A 14,297-nucleotide genomic window follows, 5' to 3' on the forward strand; every position below is an offset into this window, starting at 1 on the left:
CTCTCCCCTCCCTGTCAGCTCTGTAGTGTTTAGTGAAAACACTCTCGCAGCCCCTCCCCTCTCCTACAGCCTTCATTCAATGACTGAGAAGAATCTCATCAACCCCTCCCACTTGGCTCTTAGATCGGGATAAAGAGCAGGAAGAAGAGGTGATTACAAAATGAGCACAAAGGGGAAAAAAAGGTATTTAGAATTGAAAGGAAAAAAAAAACACAACCACACTGCACTGCCTAATGAACAAACACATGGAGGCTAGATCAATTGTAGCGATTTGCGCTTACAACCACTTTAAAAGTTTAGCAACAAAGCTGCACAAAGATTCCTCAATTTTGTCTTGACTTTCCAATCTACGCAAACCTTGGTGATAAGGTCTCCATTATATGAATAAAAGTTGGGCCCTAAAAAAAATTCATGAAATACAGGTTGGGGCTCCTTTAAGTGTTACTAAACCCACAACAGTAAAATCTGTCTGTAGATGCAGAATAGCATGCTGGTTATACTCACTGTGTAACTTAAGTGATTAATCCTCTGCATTGTGTAAAAAATGCTGTGTGATCCTGTATGCACAGATCCCTCCCCCTCCTGCACGTTCAATCTGGACAAGTCCAGATAAGCACAGCAAGTGTAGTTCAGCTGCACAAGCTCAGTTTGGCGTCTATTGCTCAGAGAACACTTCCTAGTTTTAGCTGAGCTATTTAGGTCATGTGGTATTAACATCACATGTGTGGGCGTGTATTACAGACCCTAAATGACAGCCCAGTCCCTCCCTCCTCCTCCCTGCCCAGTAACTAAAAGAACACAGTGGGTGGGATGTCACATCTTGATTGATAAATGATTTTATTTTTCTTTGGAGGGTACATGTGCTCAGCACAGGGCCAATCAGCACTGTCCAGACAGCGAATAAGGGGTCTTGAAGCCCGATAGGACAATCATAGGAGAAATGAAAACTCCTCCTACAAACTAACAGCACTCACTGATACAAGTCACAAGATTGCTCTAATTGCTATATACAGCTGATAAATAAAAAAGGTATTAATTTATATTTACTAAAATAATTGCATTTCCATGTTCTGTGTACTATAGGAGATCAGATATAGTGAATACAGGCTCTGGGTTTAATAACTAGAGAATGCCTCTGCTAAACTCTCCCCCTTTGGAAAAAGCTAGTTTCCTGGTTATCATGATCATAACTAAAGCCTCATCTTCAAATGTTCTCTTATCAGGGACCTGGGAAAAGTAAGAGACAAGGAATTTTGACACTGACATACATGCTTTGTTGCAGGCCTGTGGCCTAAAAGTCAGGCAACTAGCATTTCCAGAAAGAAATCAACAAGCCCTTATTGTTATCTCACTACAGAGACATTTTAAACAAAGGACAAAACAGGAAGTGTAGCTGTGTTGCCCTCTCTGAGCACCAGTTTATTCCAAGGTAATTAGATAGGATTTTACAGAACACAGTGGAGCAACTAGTTTTACAATAGACATATGTAAAACAAACCTACGAGACCAAAAAAAAAAAAAAAAATTGAATTCTACCTCGACAAAAGGTATATGTTCTAAAAATGGTGCTGGACAAAAGCATAATGCTAAAAATATATACACATGCACAAAAAGTGCATCCATCCAAAGAATGGTGTCAGGCAAAAAGCTGAAAAAGAAATTTGTGAAAGATGACGTCCTTATGAAATTTTGACTTTAAAACCAAAGAAATGTTTTTCAACACATTTTCAAAGATTGCAGCGTTTGTATTGCAATGCATAAAATAACAGATCCAAATAGTTGGAGAACTATAAAAATAACCGGAGGTATTTGTAAATGTAAAAAACAAACAAAGAAAAAAAAACTGAATTTTTTGAGATCCATGCCATAATCCTTAGCATGAGACATTTAGAGAAGTGCCTTTATTCCCATGTCCAGGGTCTTCTCCAGCACTAGATACACTGACAGCAGTTCATTAGAAAAAAAAGGTCCACAATAATCTTTAATCTTCCTCTTCCTCCTCTTGCTTCACCTTTTTCTTCTTCTTCTTCTTTTTTGAAGGCTGTTAGAAGGAAGCAGTGCAAGAAAAAAGTATTAAAAAAGTTTAATGATCAAGGCCACAGTAAATGACATACAAACGTGGAAGACTAAACATAAGCTTATATAGACTATCCATGTACTGTGCATGATGTAACGGATCTCAGGATCACATGCAAAAACAAAAAAAAAATAGTGTGTAGCATAAAATGCAACTGCTCTAAGGAGCAGATTTAGTCATATACACTTACACATGCTAGAGAGGCTCATGAAACATCAAAAGGTGAAAGAATGCATGCCCTTAAAAGTTAAACTGTGCCAAAAGAAATACTCTGCCGATGATGCAAACCTTCTGAAAATACTTATTTTGAAAATGCCTAATTCCTAGAACCCATCCTTGGCATCAATACTCTGACCTGGAGCAAGCATGCAAGCATAGAGTGCTTCAAGTTGTATTCTTGATCTTCATGCGTGTTGCAGGTCAAAAAAAAAGTATGGAATACACTGGATAATCATGACAACCAGGAAACTGGCATTTCCAGTAGCAGGTTAAAAAGGTCAGCCTCAGTCTTAGCAAGGGTTTCCTTTAACACTGAACTCAGCATTAGCTTTAAGATCCTAAAATCCCAGTCATCCAAACAGATTATTCTATCCCTGGCCATCTTTATACACCTCCGATCTATTACCTCAGCTGTGCTAGTTGTTGGCTCTTCCTCTGCTTGTTCCTCCGGCTCTTCCTCTGCTTGTTCCTCCTCCTCTTCTACTTTTATTTTAATTTTCTTCTTTTTTTTCTTGGGGGTCTCCACAACTTCTTCACCCGGTTCTGTAAAAGACTAGTTTTAGCCAAAAATCAAACATTTCTAACAATTAGAACAATCAGCATATGATCACTTGCCTTCTGCCGCTTCCATCTTTATTATTTTGGATTTCTTCGCTTTTTTCGCTTTGACCTCAACTGGCTGCTCTTCTTGCTCAACCTCCTCAAACTTTCGCTTCTTGGGGACAGAAGGCAAAGTCGAATCCCCTGATGGGTCATAGGTCCTCACTTCACTGAAAAACACACAAATACCAATAACGTGTTAACACTACAGTTATTCACTTCCATAAATAGGCCTGAAAATCTTTCAAAAGATACAATTAGGAAGAGACAAAAGTGGCATACAAACCTTCTAGTCATCGTAAAACTATTTCTTTACCACTTGCCATTAGCACATGTACAGCCTGCCAGCAAGTGGTTATACCAAGATCATAGCAGCCACTATCGTAGCATCTTTGACATCGATCTGCTGTCTGGTAAAAGTGATGCAGGCAGCTCTACAGCAGCCTGATAACTTATGGTATTCAGAAGGGCTGCCCCCACCTCCCGCTGCTAGTAAAACATCCAGGATTGCTTCAGAGGCGATGGAGGAAAAAAAATCCATTGCCCAATCTCCTCTGATGAAGCTGGAAGCGACAATGTGGTCCCTTCTGGTTTCAGAGCTGGCGTCTGTGCTTGGTTAGCTGCTCTAGAGGGCAGGGGATACGTTGAGAATCTAACAGACCCCTGATGTATCCATGAAGAGGACTTGTCACTGTACAAAGCTATTACATAGGGGGATTTTGTTAGGTTCCCCTTTGTAATAGCAATAAAGTTCAATGAAAGAAAAAAAAAAAAAAAAAAAACCCAATAATCACAAGAACCCCTGCCTCCCACACATGTAAACAGCAACTATAACATACGTGAGATATCCCCAGGAACATCAGAGTGACTGCAGTAATTCTAGGGCTATTATTCACAACTCACTGATAAGCTGTAAAGCCTTTTAAAGCCTTTTAAAGTGTTGGCTATGAGAAATTTTAAGTAGTTTGAGGCAATTTTTTGGGTTCACACAATTTTGAAGTCTTGACACGATTGCCATTTACGTGATGCAACATTATCTTAGCCCAAAACTGGGTATTATATTGTGTGCACTCTAAATACATTGAAGTGTATTTTTTCCTGAAAATCTGTATTTGATAAATGGCTGAGCAACTACTGTGTGACATTCAGTATAAAGATTGCAACAGCCATCTTGTTAATCTCCAGGGCCTCAGCTTTTAAACAATATATAAGGTTTGGTGATTTCTAGCACTTTTCTAGACAAATGCTGGAACCATAAAATACTCTTGGAGGCCTGGGTGACCATCCTGCTGTTCAGTGGCACTGAGAGGTGGAGTCTGCAGGAAAAGTCTATGTGACGTTTAGGATATTGGTCACACAGAGCACAGAGGCCAGTAAACCAAGCCAGCTAACATTAAAGGCTATGATTACAACTGTTAACAAGCAGCAATAAAACTTTGGACCATTTTTTTGCCAAACCAATAGCCTTAAAAATTAGCCCTCACATACATCTGTAGCTGCAGGCACGATAGAGTAATTCATCCATAAAGTCATGCTTTGCACTTAATCACTTGTCTAAAACCCCTTTTCAGCAGTAACTTGATACCCACCTATATTATAAAACAAAGCAGAAGCTCTGGAATGGTGTCAGGGGGTTTAGCAGTGCTGAGAGACTCAAACTGAACTTCAGAACTCTTTCTTGTAAATGTTAGGCATTATTAAACAGTGTCAGCAGCTACACAGGTCAATGAGGTCTTCTTATAAAGCTCATTTACTGCCTATTGAAAAACTTCAATGCCCGTACCCAGCCACAGGCTCCCTTAACTTGTGCACACTATCCAAAATACAGTTTAAAAACTTGCTGTCCATGGCAATTTTTTTTTTCTTTTTAACAAACACAAAAGAAAGCATTATTCTCCTGGTGGGTGGGGAAACAACTTGCCTTGACACTATAGATCCTGCTTAGGAATACAGGTGCATCTCTAGATCAAAAAGTTAATTTAGTAATTCAATTCAAAAAGTGAAACTCATTTTATATAGATGCGTTACACAGAGTAAGCATAGCTTTTTGATTTTGATTGCTTACAGCTAGTGAAAACCCAAAATTCAGTATCTCAGAAAATTAGATTACACAAGACCAATAAAAAAACGGAATTTTTGTAAAATCTTACCGTAAAATTTTTCTCTGAGTCCTCTGACAGTCGCTGCCCACTCATACAGTCTTCACCAATGGGATGTCCCAAAGCAGTGTAGACATGAGGGGTGGGAAGCGCAACCGTCACAAAAGGCAATGCAGCACCCAGGTCAGACAAAGGAACCTTATCTGAGCAGAAAGGTAAAGACACTGGGCAACAGAAAAGCTCAACAGGAGCAACCAAACCCAGGAAAGCAAGCAAAGGGGAAAACAACCCCAACAGACGGGGACATGCTAACGCCATGTCCCCCTCAAGGCACTGCCGCACACAGAACTTTGCGGCCAAAGGAGGCATCTGCCGATGCCAAAACATCAAGTTTGTAGAACTTGGAAAAGGTGTGCACGGACGACCAAGTCGCTGCCTTGCACACCTGGGCCACCGAAGTCTGATGTCGGAAAGCCCATGACGCACTCACCGCTCTGGTAGAGTGCGCCTTGATAGGGAAGGGCGGTACCCGTTCCCTAATTGAATAGGCCTGTACAATCATCTGTCTGATCCATTTTGAAATGGTTGCCGCAGCCATACCCTTTCGAGGACCCTTGGGAAGGACAAAAAGGGAATCCGACTTTCTGAAGGATTCAGTAGACAGGTAAGCCCTGATCGCCAGGACAACATACAAGGAATGCAAGGCAAACTCCTTCGGATGCTTAGGATTCGCACACAGCGAAGGCAAGACAATATCCTTGTTAAGGTGAAAATAGGAAACCACCTTAGGAAGGAAAGATTGGTTAGGTCACAAGACCACCTTATCCCTATGAACAACCAGGTAGGGGGAGCGGCAAGACAGGGCCGCCAACTCCGGCACTGCGGGCAGATGTGATCGCCACCAGAAAGGCAACCTTCCGTGACAGCATAGGCAAAGGAATCTCCCTGATGTTCTCAAAGGGAGGACGTTGCAAAACGGACAGGACAAATTCAAGTCCCAAGGAGGTAAAGGCGCTCTCCTAGGAGCCAAATGACGCACCCCTTGAATAAAGGTGCGTATCAAAGAATTTGACGCCAAAGGGCGCTGGAAAAGAATTGCCAGCGCAGACAACTGCCCCTTAATCATGGTCAGCGCAAGACGCAGGTCCACACCAGATTGTAGGAAGGCCAACACCCTCGCCACCGAAAAAGAGCGAGGATGGACGCCCCTAGATTCACACCAGGCAAAATAAGCCTTCAAGGTACGGTAAGAGATTTTACCGGACAAGGCCTTCCTAGCCTTGAGCAGGGTAGGAATGACCGCCGATGAGACCCCGATCTCTCAGGACCTGGCTTTCAACAGCCACACCGATTCCAAGGCACCACCAGCGCATCCGAGGCATCTGCCAGAGGATCACGTGTTCTTGCCACGAACCTTCCCACCTTGTTTAGACGAGATGCGAACAGATCCCCATCGAGCACACAGCATCTGAAAACACCTCCGGGTGTAGGGACCAGTCCCCCTGGTCCAGGGTCTGGCGGCTAAGGTAATCGGCCTGCCAATTCTCCACACCTGGAATGTGAACTGCCGAAATCACCGGGACGCGAGTCTCGGCACACGACAGAATCGTGGTCACTTCCTGGGCCGCCCAGGCACTCCTGGTGCCCCCTTGGTGATTGATGTAAGCCACCGCATTGGAGTTGTCCGTCTGCACCCGCACAATCTGTCCGCTGGACGTGAAAGGAATTCGATCTTGTAACCTGATCGAATGATTTCCTGAACCCACCTGCCCAGGATCCGGAGCAGCCAAGGTTCGAGAAAACCGCGCAGACGTCCCCCCCACCCCTGGAACGGGCGAGGGCGTCCCTTCAGGTCGCGGCAGACTGGGACACCGTGCCAGCCTGGGCGGCTTTCGACTTGCCCACCCAAAGCTTCCTCTGGCCACCATGGCCCTTAAAGGGTTTCCCCTTGTCTTGTGCCTTGAAGGCACGAAAGGCCCCTGATTTGGTTTAAAGGAAGAGCCCCGCTTACCGCAGAAAGATTTTCCCTTGGGATTCTGGGGCAGCAGAGTGCTCTTGCCCCCAGTGACCCCCTTAACCAATTCGTCCAGGGAATCCCCAAAAAGGCGATTCCCCGCATAAGGGATGTCAGACACCGTCTTTCTGGAAGTCTGGTCAGCAGACCAGCTCTTTAGCCATACCAAACGACAGATTATCACTGCGACAGCAGACAGTAGTGCGGCCAAAGGAGCCTCATCCAAGGCAGTGTCACACAGGTACAGAACAGCCTGAATAATCTGGTCCACCATCTCCAAAGTAGCAGGAGGGGCGGAATCAGCCACAAGGGTGCGTCTGAGCACCTTGGCCCAATCTACCACAGCCTAAGAGATCACTGAGGCGAAAATAGGTTTCATCAAAGAACCTGCCACCATATAGGAGTGGCGAGTAAGAGATTCCACCCCCTATCCGTAGGCTCCCTAAACACCGGAGAATCCTCCGCGGGCATGAGTGGCTTTGTTCAACCTGGACACCGTGTGATCCACCTTAGGGGCCACCATCCAGCACGAATCCGTAGGAGATGCAAAGGGATAACGGAACTGAAACAGTTTTGGTACACCAAAATTGCGCCATTGTTCGTTCACCATTTCGTGAAACTCAGCGGGACAAGGAAATACTTGTGCCGCCTTCTGGGTTCTACGGGTCCCAAAAGAAGACCGCTTACCCGGCAGGTTGGGCTCATCCTCCAAATGTAGTGCATCTTTTACAGAGGTGATAAGCGTAGACATAGCAGCGCGTTCTCTTCTGGTCGCCCCGGGGGGGGGGGAATCATCCCCTTCCGACTTGAGGACTGAGACCCTTCAGGGGGTACACTGTCCATGGCAACCATATCATGGCCTTTTTCTAGAAGCCCGTTCAGACATCAACAGATCCACTTTGCACGCTAAAGTCGCAAGTGCAGCAGTAATTGCAGAAGATTCAGGCGAATCTTCCACCAAAGCAGGGGGGAATTTGCTGTCCTGGGACTCCATAAAAAACTGACGCTGGCCCTTTAAATCGCAACAGCGGCGAAACCCACCGCAATAAGGACTAGACAAGTACCCCACAAGAAAGAATATGACTGATAGCAAAGGAATATCCCCCAAAAAACAGCAGGAAAAGACCCCCAGAAGTGTAGCTGTACAGTTACCACGCTTGCTGAACGATCTGGCTGCATGAGGAAAGGAAGTGATGTCACACCGCTAGAGGCTGAATAGGACTCGGGCTAAGGAAAAATGGTTGCCTATAGATTTCAATGGGAGGCTCCGGGAAAATGGCCACCGAACATGTGCCGAAAACAACCTTGCCACACCAAAGATGGCGCCCGAAAGGGCGCGATACACTACAGAGAAAATGGCTGCTGAAGTGCCCTTACTGAAGCCAGAGCAGCCGCCCACACCCAAAATGGCAGCCCCGTGGTTTTATACGGCAGCGGGCCTCACATGCGTGCCTGCAATCCACAAAACCACACACAAACAGTGCCGGAGGGGACAGGGACCCACACAGAGCGTCCTGGACGCAATAGTGCCCCCGCAGGGTCGGGAGGGAATGTGAGCCCCAGACAAACAGACATGAGGGGAGACTCAGCAGACAGTCATCCCCAGAACAGAGGCCTCACACAGAATGTACTCACCGATCCATGATGGCGTGGGTGCCGGTCTGCGACGGGAAGCCTCCCAACCCAGGTGGTGGGGGTGCCGTCAGCCAAAAAGGACTAGCAATGCACGGAAAACCCCAGTTGAGGCATCCTAGCGAGGTGGCCACCTCGCGGGCTTTGTCCCTGAGGACAGGGACAGGTCGTTTGCGAGGCCAGGGCATACGCATAGCCTGCTAAACGCTCGATGGCGGGCTGGGATTCCGTAAGGCTCTATTACAACCAGTCCGATTCCCAGCTCCACAAACGCTGTAGTCTTCCGAAGACCCGACTAACTAAGCGCAGGAACAAATAAAAAGCTAGTAGTGTAAAGAAAAAACACTTAGAAAATAAAAAGTAATAAAAAACAGAAGACAGACAGACTAGCCCCAGCACAGGGAAGCCTATCTTACTCCTAACTAGGCAGAAGACAAAACTGAGTTGGGAATGCTGATAGCGGGGGGGGGGGGGGGGGGGGGGGGTGTGCATTGACAGGTGTGTCAATGCAAATTGTTGTGTTTTAACAAGTCTTATGCCTAGCTTGCTCCTATGGATAAGAGGTCAATACCCAATGGTGAAGACTGTATGAGTGGGCGGCTCCTTACCAACTGCAAACTTCAAATTGGACCTCATGTAACTTGGATTCTGCGCCTCTCCACTATTCCTCCAGACTCTGGGACCTTGATTTCCAAATTAAATGCAAAACTTTTTACAGTTTGTGATGATTTGAGGAGCCATGCCATCTGCAGGTGTTGGTCCACTGTGTTATCAAGTTCAAAGTCAGTGCAGCCCTCTACCAGGAAATTTTAGAGCACTTAACGCTTCCCTCTGCTGACCAGCTTTATGGAGATACCGATTTAAATTTTCCAGCAGCACTTGGCACCTGCTCACACGGCCAAAAGTATCAATACCTGGTTTAATGATCATGGTATCACTGTGCTTGATTGGCCAGCAAACCCACCTGACCTAAATCCCATAGAGAATCTGTGGGGTTGTCAAGAGGAAGATGAGACACCCCAGACTAAACAATGCAGAGGAACTGAAGGCTGCTAAACAAAGCAACCTGGGCTTCCATAACATCTCAGAAGTGCCACCGGCCTGATCACCTCAATGCCATGCTGCATAGATGCAGTAATTCATGCAAAAGGAGCCCTGACCAAGTACTGAGGGCATACTATACTGTACATGGACATACATTTCTGTATTTTTTTGGGTCTCACATAGAAAATTTGAGTAGAATGTGAGACCAAAAAAAATTTAAAAAAAATAGAGAAATGTATGTCCATGTACAGTATGGTATGCCCTCAGTACTTGGTCAGGGCACCTTCTGCATGAATTACTGCATCCATGCAGCATGGCATTGAGGTGATCAGGTCAGTGGCACTTCTGAGATGTTATGGAAGCCCAGGTTGCTTTGTTAGCGGCCTTCAGCTCCTCCTGCATTGTTTTTCAAAGATACTGAATTTTGGATTTTCACTAGCTGTAAGCCAGAATCATCAAAATGAGAAAAAAAAAAAAATATATGCTTGAAATATCACCGTTAATCCCACGCCTTTGCCTGGTGGACCAATAAAGGTCTTCTCCGCATTGCAGATTGTTGTAATAAGGGTATTATGTCTACGGCTTGCTTACAGGAGAAACATCAGCTCCCTAATTCTGAATTTTACCACTATGTACAGCTTACACACTATTTACGTTCTCTACAGTCCATTTCTGATCTTACTACATCCACTCCGATGGAATATCTATGATAAGCACACTGGGCACATCTCGAAAATATATGGTATTCTCACCTCCCCCCCGTCAAACTGTCCTATATGCAGAAATGGGAACAGGACCTTCACTCCACTTATGAACTCAAAGACTGGTTCCAGATGGCCCAGAATGCCTCCAAGTCATTGGTCAACACTTCATTAATAGGGGTCAACTTAAAGGTTTTATTGCGCTGGTACATGGTGCCGACAATAGCTGCATATGCTCAGGGGGCTACGGCGACAGGTTTTCGTGGATGTGGTATGTGGGGCACGGTTCTACATACATGGTGGACCTTCCCTAAGGTAAAGAGATTTTCGATCAGGGTGTATAACTTCATTTATTCTCTCACGCAAGTCAACTTGACCAAATCCCTCCAACAGGCTCTGTTTGGACACTCCGTACAGGTGCCCCGCAGGGCCAGGAAATTGGTGGCATTCATCTTTACGGCAGCCACATTGGCGGTAGCCAGACAATGGAGTTCCCCCACCGTTCCGTTTGATCTCGTTAAACACAAGTTAACCTGGATCATGCTTAATGAAGGCTTCTCGGCCACCCTTTTGGATAAGCGCCATCAATTTGACAGAACCTGGGAACCCTGGATCCAATATCTATCGGTTTCTTTGTAGTCTGAGCCCACTCGAGCCCCCTTAGCTTAGTCAACTTGCCCACACTTGGACTGGTACCCCTCTCTCCCTTCTTTTCTTTGCCGTTCTTCTCCCTCTATCTATTGCCTCCCCTGCCCCTTTTTCTTTGTGGTTTAGCCATGATACTGCTATAAATTTCTGCAGTTCTTGTTGCATCACCCGCCCTCCTGCCCAAGGGCCCTATGATGTTTGAGGCCGGGTGGGGGGGGGGGGTGGACAATGTACGTTGTGAGGGTTGCCGGGTGCACTGGACTTTCAGGTTGCTATCTGTGATGGGAACAGTTATTCCTATGGTCAATTGTATAGCGAATGTAATGTACTCCCATTTTAATCACATCTGCCTCATGTGCTTTCCCTGTTCCACAGTCCTTTTGTTGCATGCGTTATTTAGGACTTGTTTTTTGCTTCGTTTATGTTTTGTTCTGATGGTGATTGTTTCACTTTTCCTGAAAACTTAATTATTGCAAATGAAATATCACTGTGTGGAATGAATCTATACAATATAGGATTTTCACTTTTTGAATTGAATTACTGAAATTTACTTTATGATATTCTAATGTAAGGAGATGCACCTGTATGTGACTGAACATCTATGGCCCAGCATAGGTTCACTTTAAAACCAATATCTTCTTCTCTACCTGCTTTTTGTGCCCTAGTGTAGAGATTTAATTTTACTTCATGTCCCAAGGAAGAATTCCTGACAACTTCTACAAACTGGCCATACAATAACCTTCAGCCTCAGGAGTATCCTCAAAAAAAAGGGAATACCAAGTAATACAGAATAAACCTTTCCAAAGCCTCACCACAACACAACAAAGTTTATAAAAAAAAAATTACCTTTTGTGCTGATATTTCTCTGCCCTGGCAAGTGCTTTTCCAGTGCCGCTTATTCTTTTCAGCTGGGGGTGTAAAAAGAACAATTCAGTAGGATATCTAAAATATTACCAATTATAAGAATGGAAATACCGGAGTGATAAAAAAAATAAAAATAAAAGGTCTCAGATGAGGTAGTGACTGATATTGCCCTCATAGAAATATCAGGCAATATTAATAGGTCATCATCACAGACCAGACAGTAAGTTGTACTTCTTTCGTCACATACCCCTTTATCCTCCAGTTGTCGAAGACGTGCTTCCAATTTTGCTCTGGTCTCTGCCCCCAACTGAGCATTTGTGTCCTCCCCAAGGGCATCATATCTGATGGCAAGAGACGCCTTGGCTGCCAGCATACGGGATATCTATGTAGGGGAAAAATAAAATAAAAATTAGTGAGTCAGTATAAAAAATTGCATATAGAATGCTTAAAGTGACTGAAGCAGCGCTCTAAGTTGTATCTGTTCACCCATCTTGTTGAACCTGTTGGCACAGTTTGCTCTGTCGTTGCCCACCTTTCCTATTCATTGCCTGATCCCAGGGTCTATGAATATATCAAGCCTGTGTACTGTACAATTTGCATAAAAAGAATTGACTTACCTGTAAATTCCATATATTGGGAGTACAATACAGAGCGCAGGCCATCCTACCCTACCCTCTGTTACTGTATATTGCTTGCTACGAAATTGAGGACTCTCGTAGTGGGATAGGGTTATAGGGAACCGCCCACCTAGAGTTGTATCCACAAACGATTTGCCTTTGTCCAGTCATCTGAAGGTACCAGACTATAACCCAGGGTCTACGAATATCAAGCCTGTGTCCTGCACTGTACGCCAATATATAGATATTACAGGTCAAGTCAACGTTCTCTCATTTCTTTATAGCCATTCAATCATACAAAACATAACCCTCTAGTTGCAGATGTCAATGTTTTGTTAGAAAGTTCATGGAATGTTCGCAGTATAATCTAAGAAATTCGTTTTAGCAAAATATGGTGTAATTGAAAAACGAACATAAAATGACAGTCCTATAAATGTCCTTCTCATACGCAGTTTACCTCTAACAATCAGTCACAAGCAAATCTCTTCTCCTAGACTCATCTCCACCCATCAGGCTTGATGTAAAGGGAGTTTTGATTAAAAGGGGTTCCCTGTGATGTAAATAGGAAGTCTGAAATATAAAGGGGTGCAATTTGATCTAGATGGGGGACTGATTTAAAGGGGTGCATTGTGATATAAATTGGGAGATTGTATAGAAAATTGGTGCCAAGTGACAAATGGGAGGACTGTACTCGGTAAAGGGGTGCACTTTGTTGTAAAAGGGTGCACTGTGATGTAAATGGATGGACTGTATTGTATGGACTGTATTGTAAAGTGGGGTCTTTGAAGCAAGAAGGGTTGTAAAGCAAAGGGAAGCACTAATGTAAGGGCCTGTTTACAATGCCCTGCAGCCCAACACACTGCTGTCCATACTTTGTTTTGAGATGCAGAGCTGGTGGCAGGGGGCATCAGAGCTCCTCTTTTTTACAGCAGTGACAACCTCATGCAGAGTGGTTCAAAATAAAGCAAACATGTTGCATAATGCCGCACACCTCGGGGACGCAGTTCTGGTCTGAACACACATGGTCATTGCAGTTACCCGATGAGGGGGAATAGAGGGAATAGGATGTGGGATGGCGCAATGAGTTTGCACAAATATGAAATTTAGGCCTCTGCTTAAAGAAAACGATACGGACCGCACCATTGTAAATTTAATATCCCAGTTATAAAAGGGATCAGGGCAAAAGGGCAGTGGAGTGTGCAACTTGTGTTTTTATTTAATACCTGGCCATCCACCTGGGTCTTTGCTAGTGCAGAGTCCAATCACTTGAAGGTACCATCCTATAATGCAGGGTTTAAGAATCTCAAACCTACGATTTTGAAAAATGTGATACTGAAGTTGGCTGGCAGCACATTAACCAACATATACAGTGTACTTTGAAAAATGTGGTTTATGCCCATTGAGAATACTAATACCACAGTACCATTTTCTAAGGTCTATCAAATAGGGAACAACTAAGGCAAAACATAAAATGTTTGTATGCAGTACATCTCACAAGACTCACCTTTCCCTTATTCTTAGGTGTAGTCTGTCCAACTAGGGAAGCATGGTAAATAAGACCATACTTAGGAGTGTCCCTTTTGGTCTTCAATGCTCTAAACAATGCCTTTTCTGCTCCCAAGATCTGCACAGTAGAAGCTGGATGTTTAGCTAGATTTAGAAGGGAACCTGGAAGAGAACGCACAAGTTTAATAAGTGAGAAATTGTATCATCCAAAAATGTGTCTTTTGCAGACACATGGCTGCAAAGGCGTTCACTCTTTCTAAAATGCATGGTACCCAA

General features: G+C 44.4%; 1 protein-coding gene across 1 annotated transcript in view; it reads right to left on the bottom strand.

The window, feature by feature from the left end:
- Positions 1-1,892: 1,892 nt before the first annotated feature.
- NOP58 (NOP58 ribonucleoprotein) overlaps positions 1,893-14,297 on the bottom strand; it is a 35,051-nt gene continuing 22,646 nt past the window's right edge. The window contains exons 10-15 of the mRNA XM_082260990.1: positions 14,020-14,183; positions 12,146-12,280; positions 11,881-11,942; positions 2,912-3,066; positions 2,703-2,839; positions 1,893-2,041 (exon numbers count right to left, since the gene is read on the bottom strand). Of these exons, the coding sequence (XP_082117116.1) occupies positions 1,982-2,041; positions 2,703-2,839; positions 2,912-3,066; positions 11,881-11,942; positions 12,146-12,280; positions 14,020-14,183 (713 nt within the window). The 3' untranslated portion in view covers positions 1,893-1,981. The remainder of the gene's footprint in view (positions 2,042-2,702; positions 2,840-2,911; positions 3,067-11,880; positions 11,943-12,145; positions 12,281-14,019; positions 14,184-14,297) is intronic.

Source organism: Pelophylax lessonae, assembly GCF_965119305.1.
Source record: "Pelophylax lessonae genome assembly, chromosome: 6".
Lineage (NCBI taxonomy): Eukaryota > Metazoa > Chordata > Amphibia > Anura > Ranidae > Pelophylax > Pelophylax lessonae.